General features: G+C 42.3%; 1 protein-coding gene across 2 annotated transcripts; it reads right to left on the bottom strand.

The window, feature by feature from the left end:
• Positions 1 to 25: 25 nt before the first annotated feature.
• sdr42e2 (short chain dehydrogenase/reductase family 42E, member 2) lies at positions 26 to 19526 on the bottom strand. 2 transcript variants are annotated; one of them, XM_055884127.1, is made up of 12 exons: positions 19413 to 19526; positions 18269 to 18771; positions 16714 to 16809; positions 13738 to 13795; positions 13014 to 13132; positions 12067 to 12142; positions 10853 to 10935; positions 10086 to 10223; positions 9860 to 9925; positions 9704 to 9767; positions 9425 to 9498; positions 26 to 1728 (listed from the first exon to the last, which is right to left on the bottom strand). In XM_055884127.1, the coding sequence occupies exons 2-12, from the start codon at positions 18734 to 18736 to the stop codon at positions 1486 to 1488; spliced, it is 1485 nt and encodes a 494-aa protein (XP_055740102.1). In that variant the 5' UTR covers positions 18737 to 18771; positions 19413 to 19526; the 3' UTR covers positions 26 to 1485. The 2 variants fall into 2 exon arrangements, with proteins under 2 accessions (XP_055740102.1, XP_055740111.1); XM_055884136.1 differs by lacking the exon at positions 26 to 1728 and adding an exon at positions 8760 to 9228.
• Positions 19527 to 23741: the final 4215 nt, after the last annotated feature.

Below are 23741 nucleotides of genomic sequence, written 5' to 3'. Positions count from 1 at the left end.
TTATTATTTTCTACATTGTAGAATAATAGTGAAGACATCAAAACTATGAAATAACACATATGGAATCACGTAGTAACCAAAAAAGTGTTAAACAAATCAAAATATATTTTAGATTATAGATTCTTCAAAGTAACCACCCTTTGCCTTGATGACAGCTTTGCACACTCCTGGCATTCTCTCAACCAGCTTCACCTGGAATGCTTTTCCAACAGCTGAGCACTTTTGGCTGCTTTTCCTACACTCTGCGGTCCTACTCATCCCAAACCAAACCATCTCAATTTGGTTGAGGTTGGGGGATTGTGGAGGCCAGGTCGTCTGATGCCACACTCCATCACTCTCCTTATTGGTTAAATAGCCCTTACACAGCCTGGAAGTGTGTTAGGTCATTGTTCTGTTGAAAAACAAATGATAGTCCCACTACACACAAGCCAGATGGGATGGCGTATCGCTGCAGAATGTTGTGGTAGCCATGCTGGTTAAGTGTGCATTAAATTCTAAATAAATCACAGACAGTGTCACCAGCAAAGCACCCCCACACCATCACACCTCCTCCTCCATGCTTCATGGTGGGAACCACACATGCGGAGATCATCCGTTCACCTACTCTGCATTTCACAAAGACACAGCGGTCTTCTCAATTTGGTTGATCTCCATATGTGCTATTTCATAGTTTTGATGTCTTCACTATTATTCTACAATGTAGAAAATAGTAAAAATAAAGAAAAACCCTGGAATGAGTAGGTGTGTCTAAACGTTTGACTGGTACTGTATATATCTATACAGTATATAAACATCAATGCAAAGAGGAATCCTTTGTACTAAAACTTCAGTTTTCACTTCAGTCCAATAAAATGTTTAATTTCTAATTTCACAGAAAGTCATACCATGTAGTAGCCTAATACTTTGCAAGTCTGGTATGACGTACTTGCATATAAACTGACACCTACACACATCTACACAAAACTGCTATAGAATCAAAATACGTTTAAGGAATGGTCAATAGGTTTATGACCATATTAAAGCACTGTACTGTATTCACATTATGATTCTCTGATTCAATATAAGAACCTATTTCTCAAGAAAATTAACCCAGATATATGATACACTCCGCCCTATGGAAGGCAATAGGGTTTGAACAAAGCACCATATTATTTCAAATATTCTACATACTACACATTTGATCATCATCCATCTACAGCCTTAGTCGAGTACGATAACATGATATACCATGATAAACATTATAGAAGGGCGGAGTTGCTAGCATTAGGTCAACAGTATGTGGTATATTCATGTGGTCTTCTATGTGTATCTAGATGTACACTATGCATGCTTTCTATCATTGCTTTTAGCTTGACGTAAGGCCAAGACCATAGGTGTCCAGAAAGGCGGCTAACAAATAAAACATGTTAGTGAGTGTATTAGCTGTGTTAAGATTTAGGTTGGGTCTTAGTGGGCTGTTACTTAAGTTTTAGCCAGAGTAGCTACCTAGTGTTCCCAGAGCCAGGCGCAATGCAGGAGGACAGCCAGGCTGAACCCCAACACCAGCAGAAGGACCAGGAGCAGGGGAACAGTCTGAGAGGGGCCTAGGGGGGAGGGCCTGGAGCGGGATGGTCGGGACCGCATGTACTGGTCCACTGAGTCCCCCAGGCTGTAGCGTCTGGGGCAGTAGCCCAGGTCTCGACGGGCCTTCTCGATCTTGAAGGTGTGGCTCACTGCAATGTTCCTCACCTAGGAGGATGCAGAAAAGATTCAGGGAAATGGTTGCCAGGTACCTGACTGTCTCTGCATTCAACAAAGTTAACTGTCTTGGTTGTTAAGACTTGACCCGTTGGTTAAAGCAGAAACAGACTGGCACCCAACACCCAGTTAAAGGAATAGAGTTAAACAAGCTGTTAAGGAGAAGACTGTTAGTGGTCTGTACTGTGCCCCTGTCTCTCGCCCCCGCCTCCTTGCCAAGAAGGCAGCTTAACAAACTCAACAGCACTCCTTCACTCTTGCCCAATCAGGGTGCACTGAGATGGGCATAGTGCTCAGTACAGCCTGGGAGGCAGGTTAGGAGCTCTGGAGCTTCAAGGGAGTTTGACTCCATGCTAATGTCTTTGAATAACCTCAGTTTACCAACATCCTGCCACCCCGTGTGAAGGATGTCTCGCTAGTCCCTATATCCCCTTACTGCACGGAGGATACGATGTCTGCATGGAAAATACCTGTAGTGACAGAAGCTCTCAGACAAACCCGGTGGCTCAGTGTAACACAGAGATTCAGCAAGTTTCCTATTGTCACGCTGGGGTAAATCCATTTGAATTCACTTTTTGACAGCACCCCTTTTGTGAATGAAACCTTCCATACATATTTGCCTTCCATACAAGTTCTCAGAAAGGGACTTCTTGAACCTGAATGTCAAAACATTCAAGATATAAAAGTGATCCAAGTTGCCCCCTTTTGCATACCCCACCATACCATGAGACATCCAGGTCTTCATCACTAGAAAAGATAAACGGTTGAGATTGATATTATTTAAAAGCTCATGAACAGGATTTCAAACTATTTAATAATTTCTTGAAAAAAATTTTTTTTAATAATATTTTTTTCAATTTCTGAACCATTAATGTCAATTGTCTAAATATCTGCATATGTTGCGGTTAGACCCTATTTACATAATCTGAGATTTTTGTGTTGTGCCCACCATTAAAAACTATACTTTTGAAAGAAATTATTAAATAGTTTGAAATCCTGTTCATGAGCTTTTAAATAATATCAATCTCAACCGTTTATCTTTTCTAGTGATGAAGACATGGATGTCTCATGGTATGGTGGGGTATGCAAAAGGACTTAACTTTGAACACTTTTACACTATATATACAAAAGTATGTGGACACCCCTTCAAATTAGTGGATTTGGCCATTTTAGCCACACCTGTTGCTGACAGGTGTATAAAATTCAGCATACAGCCATGCAATCTCCATAGACAAACATTGGCAGTAGAATGGCTTTACTGAAGAGCTCAGTGACTTTCAACGTTGCACCGTCATAGGATGCCACCTTTCCAATAAGTCAGTTCGTCAAATTTCTTCCCTGCTAGAACTGTAAGTGCTGTTATTGTGAAGTGGAAACGTCTAGGAGCAACAACGGCTCAGCCACGAAGTGGTAGGCCACAAAAGCTCACCGAACGGTACCGCCGAGTGCTGAAGCGTGTAGCGCATATAAATCTTCTGTCCTCGGTTGCAACACTCACTACCGAGTTCCAAACTGTCTCTGGAAGCAACGTCAGCACAATAACTATTCGTCTGGAGCTTCATGAAATGGGTTTCCATGCCCGAGCAGCCGCACACAAGCCTAAGATCACCATGCACAATGCCAAGCGACGGCTGAAGTGGTGTAAAGCTTGCTGCCATTGGACTCTGGAGCAGTGGAAACGTGTTCTCTGGAGTGATGAATCACACTTCGAACGCTACCTGCCCCAAAGCATAGTGCCAACTGTAAAGTTTGGCGGAGGAGGAATAATGGTCTGGGGCTGTTTTTCATGGTTTGTGCTAGGCCACTTAGTTCCAGTGAAGGGAAATCTTAAAACTATAGCTTCCAACTTTGTGGCAACAGTTTGGGGAAGGCCCTTTCCTGTTTCAGCATGACAATGCCCCCATGCACAAAGCAAGATCCATACAGAAATTGTTTGTCAAGATCGGTGTGGAAGAACTTGACTGGTCTGCACAGAGCTCTGACCTCAACCCCATTGAACACCTTTGGAATGTTACTTTTGGTCATGTAGTGGATCTTTTGAATGTTTTGGTATTCATGTCTAAAAAGTCACTTTCTGACCACTTCTTCCATCGGCTAACATGTATGGAAAGTTGTGTTTAAAACAACAGCGATTGAATTCAAATGGATTTACCCTTTGGAGACTGTATGTATGTATGCATGTATGTCTCTCTGTACACCTGTCTGTCTCTGACGGACCACTGACTGCTGTCTCTTGTTAGCCCAGCAACAGGACCGTTGCGCAGAGTAGTGATGTTGTCCAGTAATGGTTCAGGTTAGGAGATAACCCTAAAGCAAGGGAACTACTTGGAGTTGAGCCTGCAATGAGGTCAGTTCCTGTGTCCCCAGTGTTGAACTTCCTGACCCAGTCAATCAAGGTAGATGTTGGCTCTAACCACAGATCTAGGATTACCTTACTGTAAGTCACAGACAATCCTAGGAGGAGTAAAATAATGTCTGACCCTGGATCAGTGATTATGGGGCAACTTCTCCCTACTCCATCCCACCCTTCCAGGAGAAATACACACAACAGGCTAATATTTTATTCACAGGACAATTATCGATCTCCCGGTGGCAGCCGCCAGAATGTCTGACTGAAGCAGCTCCTGGACCAGGATATTATTTCAACTATCTCAATAACTTTCACATACATTTGAAGTAAGTATTCAGATATATTTCATTTGAAAAGACTAGTCATTCAATATTTTAATGCATTTGAAAGTTCACTAGTGTATAAAACAATTATTGCCCTTATGCCCTCAGAACAGCCTCAAATCATCGGGGCATGGACTTTACAAGGTGTCGAAAGCGTTCCACAGGAATGCTGGCCTATGTTGACTCCAATGCTTCCCACAGTTGTGTCAAGTTGGCTCGATGTCCTTTGGGTTATGGACCATTCTTGGTACACACATGAAACTGTTGAGCATGAAAAACCCAACAGTGTTGCAGTTCTTGACACTTAAATCGGTGCGGCTGGCATCTACTACCATACCCCAAATCTTCTTTTGTCTTGCCCATTCACCCTCTGAACGGCATACATACAGATACACAATATGTCTCACTTATCTCAAGGTAGGTTAAATCCTTCTTTAACCTATCTCCTCCCCTTCATCAGCACTGATTGTGACATCAAAAAGAGGTCATAGCTTTCCCCTGGATTCGCCTGGTCATGGAAAGAGCAGGTGTTCCTAATGTTTTGTACACTCAGTGTACACTTGGAAAGTATACAAAACATTTAAATACACTGACTTAAATACTATCCCATGTGTTTAACCCAGGTATTTGAAAAATAGCATTAGAAATAACTATTTGAAAATCTTTTAAAATAAACTCAGCAAAAAGAAACGTCCTCTCACTGTCAACTGTGTTGATTTTCAGCAAACTTAACATGTGTAAATATTTGTGTGAACATAACAAGATTCAACAACTGAGACATAAACTGAACAAGTTCCACACACATGTGACTAACAGAAATGGAATAATGTGTCCCTGAACAAAGGGGGGGGTTCAAAATCAAAAGTAATAGTCAGTATCTGGTGTGGCCACCAGCTGCATTAATTACTGCAGTGCATCTCCTCCTCATGGACTGCACCAGATTTGCCAGTTCTTGCTGTGAGATGTTACCCCACTCTTCCACCAAGGCACCTGCAAGTTCCCGGACATTTCTGGGGGGAACGGCCCTAGCCCTCACCCTCCCATCCAACAGGTCCCAGACGTGCTCAATGGGATTGAGATCCGGGCTCTTTGCTGGCCATGGCAGAACACTGACATTCCTGTCTTGCAGGAAATCACGCACAGAATGAGCAGTATGGTAGGTGGCATTGTCATGCTGGAGGGTCATGTCAGGATGAGCCTGCATGAGGGGTACCACATGAGGGAGGAGGATGTCTTCCCTGTAACGCACAGCGGTGAGATTGCCTGCAATGACGACAAGCTCAGTCTGTGCTGTGACACACCGCCCCAGACCATGACGGACCCTCCACCTCCAAATCGATCCGCTCCAGAGTACAGGCCTCGGTGTAACGCTCATTCCTTCGACGATAAATGCGAATCATTTGGTCAGACAAAACCGCGACTCGTCAGTGAAGACCACTTTTTGCCAGTCCTGTCTGGTCCAGCGATGGTGGGTTTGTGCCCATAGGCGAAGTTGTTGCCGGTGATGTCTGGTGAGGACCTGCCTTACAACAGGCCTACAAGCCCTCAGTCTAGCCTCTCAGCCTATTGTGGACAGTCTGAGCACTGATGGAGGGATTGTGCATTCCTGGTGTAACTCGGGCAGTTGTTGTTGCCATCCTGTACCTGTCCCGCAGGTGTGATGTTCGGATGTACCGATCGTGTGCAGATGTTGTTACATGTGGTCTGCCACTGTGAGGACGATCAGCTGTCTGTCCTGTCTCCCTGTAGCACTGTCTTAGGCGTCTCACAGTACGGACATTGCAATTTATTGCCCAGGCCACATCTGCAGTCCTCATGCCTCCTTGCAGTATGCCTAAGACACGTTCACGCAGATGAGCAGGGACCCTGGGCATCTTTCTTTTGGTGTTTTTCAGTCAGTAGAAAGGCCTCTTTAGTGTCCTAAGTTTTCATAACTGTGACCTTAATTGCCTACCGTCTATTAGCTGTTAGTTTCTTAACGACCATTCCACAGGTGCATGTTCATTAATTGTTTATGATTCATTGAACAAGCATGAGAAACAGTGTTTAAACCCTTTACACTGAAGATCTGTGAAGTTATTTTTTACGAATTATCTTTGAAAGACAGGGTCCTGAAAAAGGGACGTTTCTTTTTTTGCTGAGTTACAAATTTGGTTGACTATTTGGTTTTTACAAATTACCATTCAAATACTAAAATAAAAGTACTTGTATTGCGATGTGTATTTGAAAATACTAAAGTACACAGAAAAAGTATTTTAAATACCAGATATTCAAATACACATGTATTTGACCCCAGGTCTGTTTGACATAAGCCATTTCCAGTTCAATCATATCCATGAAAGAGAGAGAACATCTACATTTGAGTCACTTAGCAGACACTCTTATCCAGAGCAACTGGATACATTTTCATACTGGTCTCCAGTGGGCATCAAACACACAACCCTGACATTGCAACCACCATGCTCTACCAACTGAGCTACACAGAAGGTAAGAAGGAGGGTGCCTATACATTCTGGGCAGTTATTGCTGTTTGCAGTAACAGATCGACTTTTTTCAACTGCATCTCAATGGTCTCATCAGTTCCTCTCCTGACTGCTTCTAAATGGGCTCATCAGTACCTCTCCTGGCAAACAGTGTAAAGAAGCATCGCTTCTCCACCTACCAACACCCAAAGCTGTGAATTCATGAAATCTATCATTTTGATTGACCCTGATCCATAATAAACCGTATGTATAAGAGATAGGATCAGGAAGGAAGGGGGGTCGGTGCGCCTGGAAAATACTTCCCTAATGAAGCCTCCGTGAGACAAACCAGAATCTAATGAAGGATCTAGTAACCCAAGCTCCCCTTAACCCAAACACGCACGCACGCACGCACACACACACACACGCGCGCACGCACGCACGCACTACGCTGTCAGGTCATTCCACCAATTAGATGTCTCTAGGTAATATAACTTAGTAACAAAATATATATATATATATATATATATATCACCTGATTTTAACATTCTGTCATAAAGAGCACATGTTCAACTTAATAAAAAAACATTGTTTTCCCATCTCAAGAGGTTCAATAAATAAAATACTATAGTAAGTCCTGTTAAGCGCTAAATAAAGTAACAGGGTTGACCGAAACAGGGTTGACGACTTGTGACAAGGGAAATGGAAGCTTGTTGGGTGCAACAGGGAGGGGCAATTGAATGCAAGTTTCACAATTTTTTATTTATTGTTAAAACATTTCTAACCTGTCTCTCTATGGGTAACAAGGTTGACGTATTAATGCTCAACCCGCTCAGTATTCCACCACAAAACACCAGAAAATGCCCAAAAAGTATCACACCTTGATCTGTAAGTATCACACCGGTCTTTGTGCTTGTCTCCACCCCCCTCCAGATCAAATAAATTTGTATTTGTCACATGCGCCAAATACAACAGGTGTAGACCTTACAGTGAAATGTTTACTTACAATTACTCCTAATAAATTATCTGAGGACGGTACTATCCTCCTCCCGTGTCTGCATCTGGGTCATATCCTGTGTCGTCATAAAAAGGGTAGAACCAGCTTACCTGATTTTACACTATGATTTGACTATTAGATGTTCAACGTTTCTTTTGAAAAAGTTTTTTAAAAATGAATTGTTTCATCATATTAAAACGAGAGTTCAGTTCACGTAACAGGGTTGACCTTAAGATTAGGGACATGATTTTTTTTAACCTTAAAATGGATCAATAAGCACATGAATAAATAATAATCTTCAGAAGTGACTTTGTCAAACCAACAAAATAACTACGGCTTTACAATGATGGTGAAAACTTGGATAAATGTTGGGATTAAGTGTGTTAAAATATTCCTAGAAGTCACAGAGGATGCAAAGAGGGACATGCCCAAATGCAGAATTGTAGCACTTTAGTAAGTCTTTATTCAAAAATATTAATCAGATTTATTGAATATTCCACGTGGTCAATATTGAAGGGCACTTCATGGCTTTCAAATTTGTGCACAATTTCTACTTAAAATATCAAAGGTACTCATTTTGTGGAACGACCCTGCCACCGTGGCCCGGTGGGGTTCTACACTGACTGAGACATGTCACCATGACCCAGAATGCAAAAACTTCAGATCTTTACAACTCAAACAGAGTGATAGGTCTAAGTAAATTCAAAATGTTCTCCCTTCCATGTGTTTGCTCTTTGTATCGAGTATGTGACAGGAAAGAGACTGTTACTGTCACGCCCTGACCTTAGAGAGCCGCCACCGAAGTAGATGCCCACCCGGACCCTCCCCTATAGGTTCAGGTTTGCGGCCGGGAGTCTGCACCTTGGGGGGGGGGGGGGGGGGGGTACTGTCACGCCCTGACCTTAGAGAGACGTTTTATTTCTCTATTTGGATAGGTCAGGGTGTGATGTGGGGTGGGCATTCCATGTTTTGTATTTCTGTGTGTTTGGCCGAATGTGGTTCCCAATCAGAGGCAGCTGTCTATCGTTGTCTCTGATTGGGAATCATACTTAGGCAGCCTGTTTTTCCACCTTAGTTGTGGGTAGTTGTTTTCTGTATAGTTTATGCACCATACAGAACTGTTTCGGTTTTCCCTCTTCTATATTTTGTTAGAGTGTTTTGTGATCAAATAAAATCATGAACACCTACCACGCTGCGCTTTGGTCCGATCCTCATAACGACGAGAGCCGTGACAGTTACACTTAATTAATACACTGAATATGTAACACTGGAAAACATGGCATATTTCTCAACAACGTTTTCTTGCAAGTGTGGTGAGGAAGGTTGGTCCTCACATCAGTGCTCGGCTGCAATGTAAAACTGAGAAGGGAGAAAGGAGGAATGAAGAAGAATGGGTAAAAAGGCAGAGTAAACATGGGAAGTGAGAAGAGGGGTTAGGTGTAGAAAGAGCTATGAAGGTAGGTAGGTAGGTAGGCAGGCAGGCAGGCAGGCAGGTACATATAGATAGGTAGGTAAGTAGTAGATAGGTACTGTAGATACATAGCTGTATGCTTACCTCATTTCTGGTGAAGAGCAGAGGGATCTCCACTATTGGCCTCAGAGCCAGGTGTAAACATTCCATCAGAATGGCTGTGAAATACACACCCCAGATGAGGAAGGAAGACAGCAGCGTGGCAGGTCTGAGCTACGAGCAGCATACTATTACAACAGTTTGGCAAGTATGAAACTGGTGTGTATCCTGACAGATTGTGGCTGGTGTTGGGCATGATCAGCGTCCTGTTACAGCAGCGTGGGTATTTGTGTGCGTGCGTGCGTTCCCGTTTGTGTCTCCTACCTGCTGAATAGACCAGTGAGACAGGCAAGTGTATCAACGGCCGGCTATACCCCAGCTTCTCAAACTAGAGAGGAGGGGAAAGACAGAGAGGATATCAAAGACCAAGACAAAATAAACTATATGTGTTAATCACCCAAAGAATATAGAGTTACTCACCAGTGGTGTTAACCATTCAAACAGGTTGACAGATTCCCCGTCGTTGATGAAGTAGGCCTGTCCACTCTGAGGGAGAAAGGTTGATATTACTATGTATACACCCCCACCCCAAACACACACAGGCCTAAATATGTACAATGTGTACAAATTCCACTTGAAAGTAGAACAAACAAGTGCTGAAACGATCATTGGTATCCATGGAGATGGTGAGTAGTAGTAAACTCACAGCCACACAGTTCCTCTTGGGTGTGAGGCTTTCAGCAGCCAGGACGTGGGCCAACACCAGGTTGTCCACATGGACCCAGTTCATCTTGGCCTGGCGGTTTCCAAAGCTAAAACTGAACAACCGGCGCTCCACATTCACCTGGGGAGAGAGAGAGAGAAGGAGAAGTGGAGAGAGAGAGAGAGCGGGTTGATAATTCAACTGAATTCAGGTTAGACTGTATTGTGCTGAGAGTATGTCTGTTCTCATGGGAGTGTGTTTGGGGTTGTGTACGTGTATCAAGGCATGCATGGGTTCGTGTGTGTACAATGGTCTGACATTGAGTGAGGGGAGAGGTAAACTGTATTAGGGGAAGAAAGATTAAAAAGCCTCTAAGCAGCTGTCCCCATAGTGAACCGGGAACTGCAACATCCCAGTCCTGTTCTACCCAGCCCAGCATAGAGTATTCCTTCCCTTCATTCTCCCCAGGGGAGAGAGAGAGAGGGGGGAAACAGGATACCTTAAGAGGATCCATGAATAATATATCCTCACCAGGTACACATTCTGCCAGCCAAGGATCTAAACCCTAAGAGAACCTCTATACCTGATAGAAGGGCAATGAGACTGGGCTGTCATTTTATTGTGTCACCCACACAATTAAATAGTACACAGACATTTATCCCTATGGTGCCGCCGTTTTCGATGGAAAGTGACAAATCAGGTGGAATGTAGAGATGTCTCAGTTCTTTTCATTGTGATTCTATGTGGTAGGTAGGTGTACGGACGCTCACCATAACCCTGTGTAGGTGTCGTCTCTCTTCTGGCCCGTAGATGCCTGAGGGTCTCAGGACACAGGTCCGCAAGAGACCCCCACCTTCACAGAAGAGAATGGCATTGAATAATGAACTAAATCTGGCACCACTGAAAGTTTGTTACAAATGAGTTACTCCACCGTGTAATTACTTGTAACTGAGTCTAGAAATGTAAATTCCACTTAACTGCAAGATAGTGTACTATGCAAGTGTATGTAGGTTACTGTAATACTGTATATAAGTAGTAGTAATAGTTCATCAACATATATAATATGCTAACCTTTGCTTCAACCTGAACCCATCTTCCAGTGTTAATACATTTCCTCTACATCCCGTCTTAATAAATGCATGACTGGTCCAGTAGAGTATATAATGACATAGCACCATGCTCCTAGTTTCATTTAATATAAATAAGTGGTCATTGATAGGGGGTTAGGTTTCCCCCAAGGAGGGGCTGAAGGCATCACACCTATTTAACCAAGCACTCACTGGAATCACACTAATGCAGTAAGAGAATTCCTACACATCTTTGAGAGAGACGAACTCTACATGGGTTCATGTTAATGGATACATTGTGTCTATCAATGTATCCTGTGACTCTGACTGTCAGTTTTACAGTAAGTATGTATGTGACATCTATCTGTGACGAGAGTCTGTACTGCATGTCTGGTACTACTGCTACTAACTGTGTGTCTCTGTGTGTAAGTACATCCCTGTGTGTGTGTTGCTTGAGACAAAACGGTGTCGGGTGAACACTGCTCTCCAGTCTCAAGTGGCATTGTGCTTTCCAGCTTTAAATTGAACTGGTGTCAGCAGGTCCAGATGGATTAGGTTGCACACACATGGATAGCTTGGTTTCCATGCCAACCTCACTCACTCACAAATACACACAAGCACGCACACACACACACACACACACACACACACACACACACACACACACACACAGAGTTTGGCTGTGGAACATACAGCATCCATTCATACACACTGAGAATCATAAGACAATGTCAATGACCTGAACACATCATTTCCATTTGAGGATATCATCACTGTCTTGATGCTGTAAGTAACCCCCCATCCTATCACCTCAAGACCATGCCATACAAAGTCACAGTGTCTCTGCCATAGACACATAATTATAATAATAGATCTAATACTGTATATCTTCATTCTATTTCTAGGGTCTCTCTTACCTTTGAGTGAGCGTCCATTGGCTGTTAGGACCATCTGGTCAGAGATAGATTTGGTCCTGGAGTAGTGGTCTATGTGCTGGGACAGCAGAACGCATCATATCTATTCATATCAATCCATGTGTTTTATTATTTCCTAAGACATAGCCATCAGAGGACCTATTCATTGTTACTGCTGCTGCTGAGGAAAGTACAGGTAACTGCCAGAATAAAGAAAACACTTGAGTAAATGAGGGATACAAAGTATATTTAAAGCAGGTGCTTCCACACAGGTGTGGTTCCTGAGTTAATTAAGCAATTAACATCCCATCATGCTTAGGGTCATGTATAAAAATGCAGAGCTGTTTTGATGGCAGTATATTAATTAACACATTTATGATGTTTCCTTTATTTGGGCAGTTACCTGTATGTCCTTCAGAAGAGGTTGCAAGATAGATGCATGTCAGAGGTGTGACACCCATACTGTACACACCACACACACTCACTCTCTCTCACACACACCCCGCCAGCGTCAGGTTGACAGGCTTTGGGCCTCCAAGCTATCCTAAACTGTGTAACTCTACTCATGCGGGACTTATACAGTCATGCACAGCCATGTAAGCTGGAAGGAGCAGCTCTGGGAGAAGATTACATTCATGAGCTTCCTTTATCAGCCTGGTTCTGGATGTCATGTACACCTTGTCAGCTTCAATCTCAAGGTTTACTGTAAAACATCACATAGCAAAGGTGCCCAGTCCTTTAACCAATTGTATGTACCACATGAAAAGTAAACTATGAAAAAAGATCATACGTTGTGTTTTCATCAACCCAGAGCAAACACTTATTCTATATAGACACAGTAAGGCTAGCCTGGGTAAAGCAGACAGAATGCTGCACTCACTATCATTCAGTCTGGCTTACCCAGGCTACAGTAAAGCTGCTCCTCATTGGGACATCCTGTTCTTACTCACCATGTCCAGGGGCACACAGGGCAATGAGTCCTCGTCGCCCTCCTCTATGGGTTTGCCAGCAAACGTCACGTTGATCGTACTGGTGTAGACCAGCCTGGTGATGCCCTTCTCCACACACACTGAAACAAGCACACACACACAGGGTTATCATTGGGCCAAGTCGTTTAACTGACAACGAATTCTTATTTAGGAGTTTACTTAATATTCTAAACCTGGGTCATGACTCAAAAGCCTATTAGCCCACTGAGCTCAAGCCTAGTCATTAGCTCTGGGAGTTAACACACGTCTGTAGGTCTTGGACAAGAGACTGTTCTACACCACCTCCAACTACATTTAGCTGGCATTATATGGCTACTCATATATGACTGTCCTGTTACACTGCACCCCATTAGAAGCCCTTCAACAGGTCTCTTCCACTATTTTATCATAGGGGCCAAACGTTTACACATTATTGTGAAGGAGGGCCAAAAATGTTTCACCTCCTAGGACGTCTTGTGCCTATGAAAATGTATTTACATACAGTATGTTGTGCAAAGATAATACTGTATGTAATGTAAAGAATGTGTTGTTAATCTAAGGAATGGTCTACCTGTCTGTGTGAGAGGGGAAGTTGATGAGTGTGACAATAGTTGAAGAGTGAGGTGAGGAGGGAGGGGAGGAAGGAGGGGAGGAAGGTGGGAGGAGGGAGGGGAGGAAGGTGGGAGGAGGGAGGGGAGCTTGTTACCATTAATGACGTTGTTCGTCCCTCCGACGTTGACCGACTCCACTTGCTCTTTCCTCAGCTGTGAGACACAGAACAGAATAACTTTTAACACTGTTTGTGTGGGAACTAATGTGTAATGTGTAACTAATGTGTAACCCTATATCCGGAACCATGGGCAGCCTCTTAGATATCATCCTGACCAACTTGCCCTCTAAATACACCTCTGCTGTCTTCAACCAGGATCTGAGCGATCACTGCCTCATTGCCTGCGTCCGTAATGAGCCGCGGTCAAACGACCACCCCTCATCACTGTCAAACGCTCCCTAAAACACTTCAGCAAGCCGGCCTTTCTAATCGACCTGGCCCGGGTATCCTGGAAGGATATTGACCTCATCCCATCAGTAGAGGATGCCTGGTTGCTCTTTAAAAGTGCTTTCCTCACCATCTTAAATAAGCATGCCCCATTCAAAAAATGTAGAACTAAGAACAGATATAGCCCTTGGTTCACCCCAGACTTGACTGCCCTTGACCAGCGCAAAAACATCCTGTGGCGTTCTGCATTAGCATCGAATAGCCCCCGCGATATGCAACTTTTCAGGGAAGTCAGGAACCAATACACACAGTCAGTTAGGAAAGCAAAGGCTAGCTTTTTCAAACAGAAATTTGCATCCCGTAGCACTAATTCCAAAAAGTTTTGGAACACTAAAGTCCATGGAGAACAAGAGCACCTCTTCCTAGCTGCCCACTGCACTGAGGCTAGGAAACACTGGCACCACCTATAAATCTAATAAATTATCGTCTGAGATCCCCAAAGATTGGAACGCTGCCGCGGTCATCCACCGCTTCAAAGGGGGTGACACACTAGACCCAAACTGTTATAGACCTATATCCATCCTGCCCTGCCTTTCTAAAATCTTCGAAATCCAAGTTAACAAACAGATCACCGACAATTTCGAATCCCACTGTACCTTCTCCACTATGCAATCTAGTTTCCGAGCTGGTCATGGATGCACCTCAGCCATGCTCAAGGTCCTAAACAATATCATAACCGCCATCGATTAAAGACAGTACTGTGCAGCTGTCTTCATCGACCTGGCCAAGGCTTTCGACTTTATCAATCACTGCATTCTTATCGGTAGACTCAATAGCCTTGGTTTCTCAAATGACTGCCTTGCCTGGTTCACCAACTACATCTCAGATAGATGTCAGTGTGTCTAATCAGAGGGCCTGTTGTCCGGACCTCTGGCAGTCTCTATGGGGGTACCACAGGGTTCAATTTTCGGGCCGACTCTTTTCTCTGTAAATATCAATGATGTCGCTTTTGCAGCTGGTGATTCTCTGATCCACCTCTACGCAGACGACACCATTCCGTTTACATCTGACCCTTCTTTGGACACTCTGTTAACAAACCTCCAAACGAGCTTCAATGCCATACAACACTCCTTCCGTGGCCTCCAACTGCTATTAAATGCTAATAAAACTAAATGCATGCTCTTCAACCGATTGCTGCCCGCACCCGCCCACCCGTTTAGCATCACTACTCTGGATGGTTCTGACTTAGAATACGTGGACAACTATAAATACCTAGGTGTCTGGCTAGACTGTAAACTCTCCTTCCAGACTCACATTAAGCATCTCCAAATTCAATTGAGAATCGGCTTCCTATTTCGCAACAAAGCATCCTTCACTCATGCTGCCAAACATACCCTCGTAAAACTGACTATCCTACCGATCCTTGACTTTGGTGATGTAATTTACAAAATAGCCTCCAAAACTCTACTCAGCAAACTGGATGTAGTCTATCACAGTGCCATCCGTTTTGTCACCAAAGCCCCATATACTACCCACCACTGTGACCTGTATGCTCTCGTTGGCTGGCCCTCGCTATATTTTCGTCGCCAAACCCACTGGCTCCAGGTCATCTATAAGTCTTTGCTAGGTAAAGCCCTGCCTTATCTCAGCTCAATGGTCACCATAGCAACACCGACACGTAGCATGTGCTCCAGCAGATATATTTCACTGGTCATCCCCAAACCCAACACTTACTTTGGTCGCCTTTCCTTCCAGTTCTCTGCTGCCAATGACTGGAACGAATTGCAAAAATCACTGAAGCTGAAGACATATCTCCCTCTCTAAATTTAAGCATCAGCTGTCAGAGCAGCTTACCGATCACTGTCCCTGTACAAAGCCAATCTGTAAATAGCACACCCAACTACCTCATCCCAATATTGTTATCTATCTTCTTGCTAATTGCAATTATTTCGCCTTTATGGCCTATTTATTGCCTTACCTCCCTTACCTCCCCTTCTACATTTTGACACACTGTACATAGCTTTTTCTATTGTGTTATTGACTGTATGTTTGTTTATGTGTAACTCTGTGTTGTTGTTTTTGTCGCACTGCTTTTCTTTATCTTGGCCAGGTCGCAGTTGTAAATGAGAACTTGTTCTCAACTGGCCTATCTGGTTAAATAAAGGAGAAATAAAAAACGAAAAATCTATTTAAAGTAATGACACCCTTTATAAAGTCACTTCAAAAAGTTAGTAAATCTCCTGCTATATGACCACTACCTTCAGCCTGTCCTTACCCACCAGCCAAACACACAGACAAGCTTTCTAAGTTACATAATCATCTCCTAGCTGACTGTAAATATTTCAGAGCGTGAGAGAGACTCAGTATCAGGCAGAGAGGGACAAGAGACACAGGTGATACTACAATGTGAACAATTGAGTTTCACTAACAAAGCCTCCATTCAGTATGTTATGATTTATCCTACTCTGGAACCCATAGACAGGCATCCCTTCCATCTCTGTCACACGCCACTCAAGTCGTTGCATTTAAGACAAAAAATGTACTCTGTACTGTATTCTTGGAACAGTGTTACAGGAGACCAGCGACTATGAGTGATGGTTTTTGAATTGTTTACATTCCCAGTCAGCTAAATGAATAAGGAAGTAGAAGGGTTCAATTCTACCCTCCATCTGTTCAGGAACTCACCTGTTCTGGGCCTGACATCCCATAGGAAGCGGTGTGGAATATACAGTCGACCCCCTCACAGATCTTATACAGAGAATCATAGTCCCGGATGTCGCTCTGCAAGGGGAGAAAATCAGTATTATGAAAGACAATGATATGCTGTGTTTTTTCCTCTACCCTATGACTGTACTTCACTGTTATACAGTATGTAATATAACAGTACGATAAAGCATCAGATTTAACTGTCTCATGTTAGGAACAGTCAACCTTTTGTTGTATTCATATTAGAAAGAGCGGCTCTGATATTAAAGTGTCAGTAATGTGAGGAAACATTTGACATAATTCATCCAGTCTGCTATGGAACTCTCCACCTTCTTTTCAAGGTGAACTATCTTGTTGGGTAAGATGACAGCTTGAACATATAGTACATGCTATGTCCATGTATTAGCCAATGATTAGTAAGTACAATTAAGTTAAAGTGCCATGAAGGCTGCACCTGAAACCTGAATCAGAGCCCCAGCCTCCTTCTGTCCTAGTCAACACCTGGCACCCTCAACTAGATCACTTACCTGTGTCTTTATACCTGAGCCATGTATACCCAACCTTATTAGCCCCGTCTACCCTGGGGTATATGAGGAGAAATACTACACTAAAGACACTTGAATTTCAATGTATCCCCCTGATAACATACAGTGTTCTCTCTCTTTACTTTTTCAATTACGATATTAACAAAGGGGGACTTTCAAACTAGTAATCATTTAGGTACAATGGTCAAAAACAAAAGTAGTGGTGTAAAGTACTTAAGTAAAATAACTTTAAAGTACTACATCAGTTGTTTTTTGGGGTATCTGTACTTTACTTTACTATTTATATTTTGGCCAACTTTTACTTTTACTTTACTACATCCCTAAAGAAAATAATGTACTTTTTACTCCATACATTTTCCCTGACACCCAAAAGTACTCATTACATTTTGACAGAAAAATGGTCCAATTTACACACTTATCAAGTGAACATCCCTGGTCATCCCTACTGCCTCTGATCTGGCGGACTCACTAAACACAAATGCTCCATTTGTAAATTATGTCTGAGTGTTGGAGTATGACCCTGGCTATCCGTCAATATATATATTTTTTTTAATTGTGCCATCTGGTTTGCTTAATATACGGAATTTGAAATGGTTTATACTTTTACTTTTGATACTTAAGTACATTTTAGCAGTTCCATTTACTTTTGATACTTAAGTACATTTAAAACCAAATACTTTTAGACTTTTACTCAAGTAGTATTTTACTGAGTGACTTTCACTTTTACTTGAGCCATTTTCTATTAAGGTGTCTTTACTTGTACTCAAGTATGACAAATTAGTACTTTTTCTACCACTGAACAAAAGGAAAGCAACAAAACCCTGGGAAATCCAGGACTGGAGTTGCGTACCCCGGGGATGAATCTTAACTTCCACTTAAGTCAAATTTTTACTTTGTCAAGCATTGATGACAGTGACATACTAAGTAAACATTTGAAAGTTGAAAGTTAGGATTTGCCCCGAAGTGACTAGTGCGTCTACTCTACCTACCTGATGGAAGACAGTACCATCTGGAGTATCCCACTGTGGCTTGTGAAGATCCAGCAGCACTACAGACACTCCCTGGCTGACCAGAGCTCTCCCCAGCCTCAACCCGAAATACCCTGCTCCCCCGGTCACCAGCACCCTGCCTGTCCCCATCCCTGCCCCTCTCAAGGCCTGATCAGTCACTTCATCCAGGCGGGAGGCTGGACACTCTGGGCTGCTGCAACAGGCACCCACCACCCCGTTGGCCCTGTGTCGGGAGGTTGGAGTTGGAGTAGAGGTTAGGTCTGGGGCTGGCCGGCTCACCCAGGACTGGAGCTGATGGTTGAGGTGGTGGTTGTGGAGGTGTCTATTAGCCTGTATACGGCACCCAGCACTGCCTGGGTCAGGCAGGGGGACACAGGGGTAGGGCAGCTGCTCTACCTGGCACAGAGAGCCTCCGATGTCCTTCATACTTGGGCCACACAACTCCATTCAGACTCCTTCTGGGATAGATGGAATTCGGAACCCTGTGAGGGACAGGGGGTTCAAATGGTAGGTACCTCATCATTACAGCTATTCTCCATAAGATACACGGTAGCCACCTTCATCGGCTATAACTAATAACATTTTCTTTGCCAATTCATTTACATGACCAGACTATAAAAAATAACAAAGAAATACTAATTCATTTGACTGAGTAATCAATAGAGTAAAGTACAGGACTAAAACAAGTTTGACTGTGAGTCAGTCTGTACAATGAGTCATTGCGGAGACCGCTGCAGATACAGACAGACACCATGTGCCATTGTCTATTCGGATGTCAACCTCTAGTTATTTTATCTCAATTGTCACATAAAAATACTAGTTCCGTGATACTATTTCCTTCTCTATACTACACTGGTGATTTCCTACGACAAAGTTGAGTTGAACGTATGGGTTTCTAACACTGACCTACAGCCAAAATGCGCAGATTCTAAATGTAATTTTTTTTCTGTGCAATTATATTGCATATTTTACAACGGTCTTAAAAGAAACATACAATATCCCATCAACCTTCTGAATAAACCAAAATATAGGCCTACCCAGTGATGCGCGGATCTGGTTGCCACATTACTTTCCATTGTAAATTATGTCACTAAAACGACTTTGGTAAATAGGCCTACTGTACCTTTCAACGTAATGTCATATATCTGCTTATGTCCATTGAATACATATCATTAAAAGATCCCCCTTTTTATATTTTGACACCCCTCTCGCAGGTCCCTGCAGTCTACGCTGACAACCTTTGCCTGACAATCACTTGTGGCTTCACCTGAGACGCGTTACCGTAGGGTCTGGATGAAACGCGCACGCTCTGACTAAGATCATGTTTCACAGGTACAAAATCAGCAAATGTACAGAATACCTATTCGTCATTCCTTCACAAACCTCGCCCCTCCCCTAGTCCTGTCTCAACCCTCCCCATGTCCTGTCTCAACCCTGCACTTCTCAAGCGTCAACCCTTCTCCTCAAATCTCTCTGACGCCCACCCAACTCCCCAGCATCCTTCTGTAAGTGCTGGCTCAGCTGCTTGCTTCTTGATGAAACGGTAACACCTTAAAGCGTCAATCAGGCAATCAGCGGTAGAAACAATACCAAACACTTTCCCAGCTCATGTTTTGGTAAAAAGCTGAGGGTCAGGACTAGAGAAATGTAACCACTCTCAAATTCAGGACTGGCTATTCATGATGTCAACATTATAGTTTGATTATGTTTTGAGGCTGTATAGTGTTTGTTTAGATTTACTTTGTTTACAAACACTGTGGTAAAATAAGCTTATATTTTGGGTTCTGATGGGGTATGACAGTTGAACTAAGCTCATTGGACATTTCTAAGTTATATTCTTCAAGAATCAATGGGATACATATAATTAATTTACAAGTCCAAAATGGATGTAGCAACTGCACATTACCCATTAAAATGTCATATTTACTGGGAAAGCTTTCCCAACCCTCATTCTTTCATTGTAATGTGTCATGTGTGTCAACCCAGTGCTTGGGAAGTGAACAGTATGAAGCTGTGTTGACTTGTCAAAAGATCCTGATGAAATGTGGGATGATTGGGTTTTCAGTACTGTAAGTAGGTGTCTGATGGTGTCTGATATTATTGCAGTTTGTTTGTGCTTCTATGTGTTTATTAATTAGGCATGGCATGTTCATATTAGGAATGCTCATATTAGACATGTTCATATTAGACATGTTCATATTAGGAATGCTCATTTTAGACATGTTCATACTAGACATGTTCATTTTAGACATGTTCATATTAGACATGTTCATACTAGACATGTTCATATTAGACATGTTCATATTAGACATGTTTATATTAGACATGTTCATACTAGACATGTTCATATTAGAATGTTCAAATTAGACATGTTCATATTAGACATGTTTATATTAGACATGTTCATACTAGACATGTTCATATTAGGAATGTTCATATTAGGAATGTTCATTTTAGACATGTTCATATTAGACATGTTCATTTTAGACATGTTCATACTAGACATGTTTATATTAGACATGCTCATATTAGACATGTTCATACTAGACATGTTCATACTAGACATGTTCATACTAGACATGTTCATACTAGACATGTTCATATTAGACATGCTCATATTAGACATGTTCATTTTAGACATGTTCATATTAGACATGTTCATATTAGACATGTTCATACTAGACATGTTCATATTAGACATGTTCATATTAGACATGTTTATATTAGACATGTTCATTTTAGACATGTTCATACTAGACATGTTCATATTAGACATGTTCATATTAGGAATGTTTATATTAGACATGTTCATATTAGACATGTTCATTTTAGACATGTTCATATTAGACATGCTTATATTAGACATGTTCATATTAGACATGTTTATATTAGACATGTTCATACTAGACATGTTCATATTAGGAATGTTCATATTAGACATGTTCATTTTAGACATGTTCATACTAGACATGTTTATATTAGACATGCTCATATTAGACATGCTCATATTAGACATGTTCATTTTAGACATGCTCATATTAGACATGTTCATATTATTTATAACAGACATCATGGAATCATTTGTTTTATTCATGCCGATATGTTCATTGGTACATAGAAACAATATAACACAATAAGGTTATTAGCTGTTTTTAGAGAAACAATACCAAAGTGGTCAACCCTGCCTCTTCAGGCTATATAGTGTTTGTTCACATTTTCTTTTCTTTTTTTACAAACATTGGAGTAAAACAAGCTTTCTGATGGGTATGACAGTTGAAGTAAGCTCATGAGGTATTTATAAATTATATTCTTCAAGAATCAATGGGTACATATAGAAATAATTTATAAGTAAAAAATGAATGTAGCAACTAAGCATTCTAGTTTTAAATTAAGAAAAGCAGAGGTTTGTCAATCTGAACAAAGCATACTGCACACCCAAATTAGGTCAAAAAGAACTGTGTACAGTATATGGTTAATCCGACAAAATTCATGCACACCAGTTTTAATCTCTTAACAACTACTTTCTTCATATATTTATTTAGTCATTGAAAATCTGAATTACAAATGTGTATATAAAATCATTGAAGTCAAATTCTTGGGTTTACAGTAATCTAGTCTGTTTGGTTGATTCTTGTTGTTTCCTCTGGATTCTTCTTTTCCAAAATGATTTCCCTGTCAAAAACAGGTCAAGGTCAGTCATGGACAACAGTTTTTATGCTACATTTAACCCATTTGCTCACTGTAAGACAAACCTGAAGACCTGTGCCTGCTTCCGGAAATGTCTCAGTTTGTCAATTTCCTGAGCCAGTCTCCTCAAGTCATCTCCCTCAAGGGCCGGCAGGGTAGGTTCCTGTTGGAATCAGTTCACAATAGGTCCCTCAAACTTGAATATCTGTCTCTACTGTGTACTCATCCTTCGTACCCCTGACTGGTATGAGACAGGGAAAGCTGGTTCAGTGTTTGACTAATAGCACAGAGGCTATGACGCTCAGGTGTGTATACATGCGTACGTGTGTTTGTGTGTGCGTGTGTGTCTACTCACATCTCCATCCCTAAGGCCCGATTCCAACAGCCCACTGAGTTTGGTGTTTGGTGGGCCAGTTTCTTCAGAAAGTCATTGGCTGGGCTGTCAGAAGTGTAATAGAGGGTCATAGTGAGCGTCATCGTGTAATAGATTAAATGTACAAATCAATCAATGTACAAAGCCATCAATCATATAGTCAGACCTGTCTGTGCAGTTGAATGAGACAGTGTGAATAGTAATGTGGTTCCCTGTGGTCAGTCTCTCCGTCTCTTTCAGCACCAGGCTGCAGCTGGAATCTGGCTTCCCATCACTCAGCAGGTACAGGCCCACACTGTCCCCAAACCCACAGCCAGTCTGAGGAGTATACATACAGAGGTTATAACATGACAAGGAGCATACAAACAGAGGTTATAACATGACATATATAAACATAATTGGTTAACATGACATATGCCATGTACCAAGAACAGCAGGTACAGGACCACACTATCATCAAACCCTCACCCAGTCTGGGCAACATACATATGGAGGTTATAACATGACAGTTATTACTTAACTTCACTAGGGTAGGGGGCAGCATTGGGAATTTTGGATGAAAAGCATGCCCAAATTAAACTGCCTGCTACTCAGCCATAAAAGCTAGAATATGCATATAATTAGTAGATTTGGATAGAAAACACTCTGAAGTTTCTAAAACTGTTTGAATGATGTATGTGAGTATAACAGAACTAATATGGCAGGCAAAAACCTGAGAAAGAAAAAATCCAACCAGGAAGTGGGAAATCTGAGGTTTGTAGTTTTTCAACTCATTGCCTATCGAATGCACAGTGTCTATGGGTCATATTGCACTTCCCAAGGCTCCCACTAGATGCCAACAGTCTTTAGAACCTTGTTTGAGGCTTCTACTGTGAAGTGGGGGCGAATGAGTGGGGATTGAGTCAGAGGTCTGCCAGAGGCATGAGCTGACCACGCGCGTTCACGTGATAGTTAGCTTGCGTTCCATTGCAATTCTGCAGACAATTCTGCAGTTTCACTGGCTGTTGACGAGGTGGGACGCGTCCCACATACTCTAGTGAGGTTAAACCCGTCACCTGCAGGGCCTCCAGAGTGTTGGTTCCCCCATGGGTGTTGAGCTGATATGCCCACTGCACTGCGTCGCGGCATGCCTCCTCTGTAGGCTCCTGCAGTGCCAGACGCCACACCTTCACTCCCTCAGAGAACGCCAGCAGAGAGAACCTGGGACACAGTCAGAGAAGGGGTCTGGGGTTAGATATGACAATAACCAATGGGTGTGAGTGTAGCAGGGGTGAGATGGTTATATGAACATAATGAACTTAAGTTATAGTAGTAACAACCACAGAACTAGAATAAGATGTTATTTAAATTTCTACTGTCACCAATGCCTGTAATTTTCCTCTATGAAACAAG

The sequence above is a fragment of the Salvelinus fontinalis genome, chromosome 2 (genome assembly GCF_029448725.1).
Source record: "Salvelinus fontinalis isolate EN_2023a chromosome 2, ASM2944872v1, whole genome shotgun sequence".
Lineage (NCBI taxonomy): Eukaryota > Metazoa > Chordata > Actinopteri > Salmoniformes > Salmonidae > Salvelinus > Salvelinus fontinalis.
This window is presented reverse-complemented; position numbering and strand designations above follow the sequence as displayed.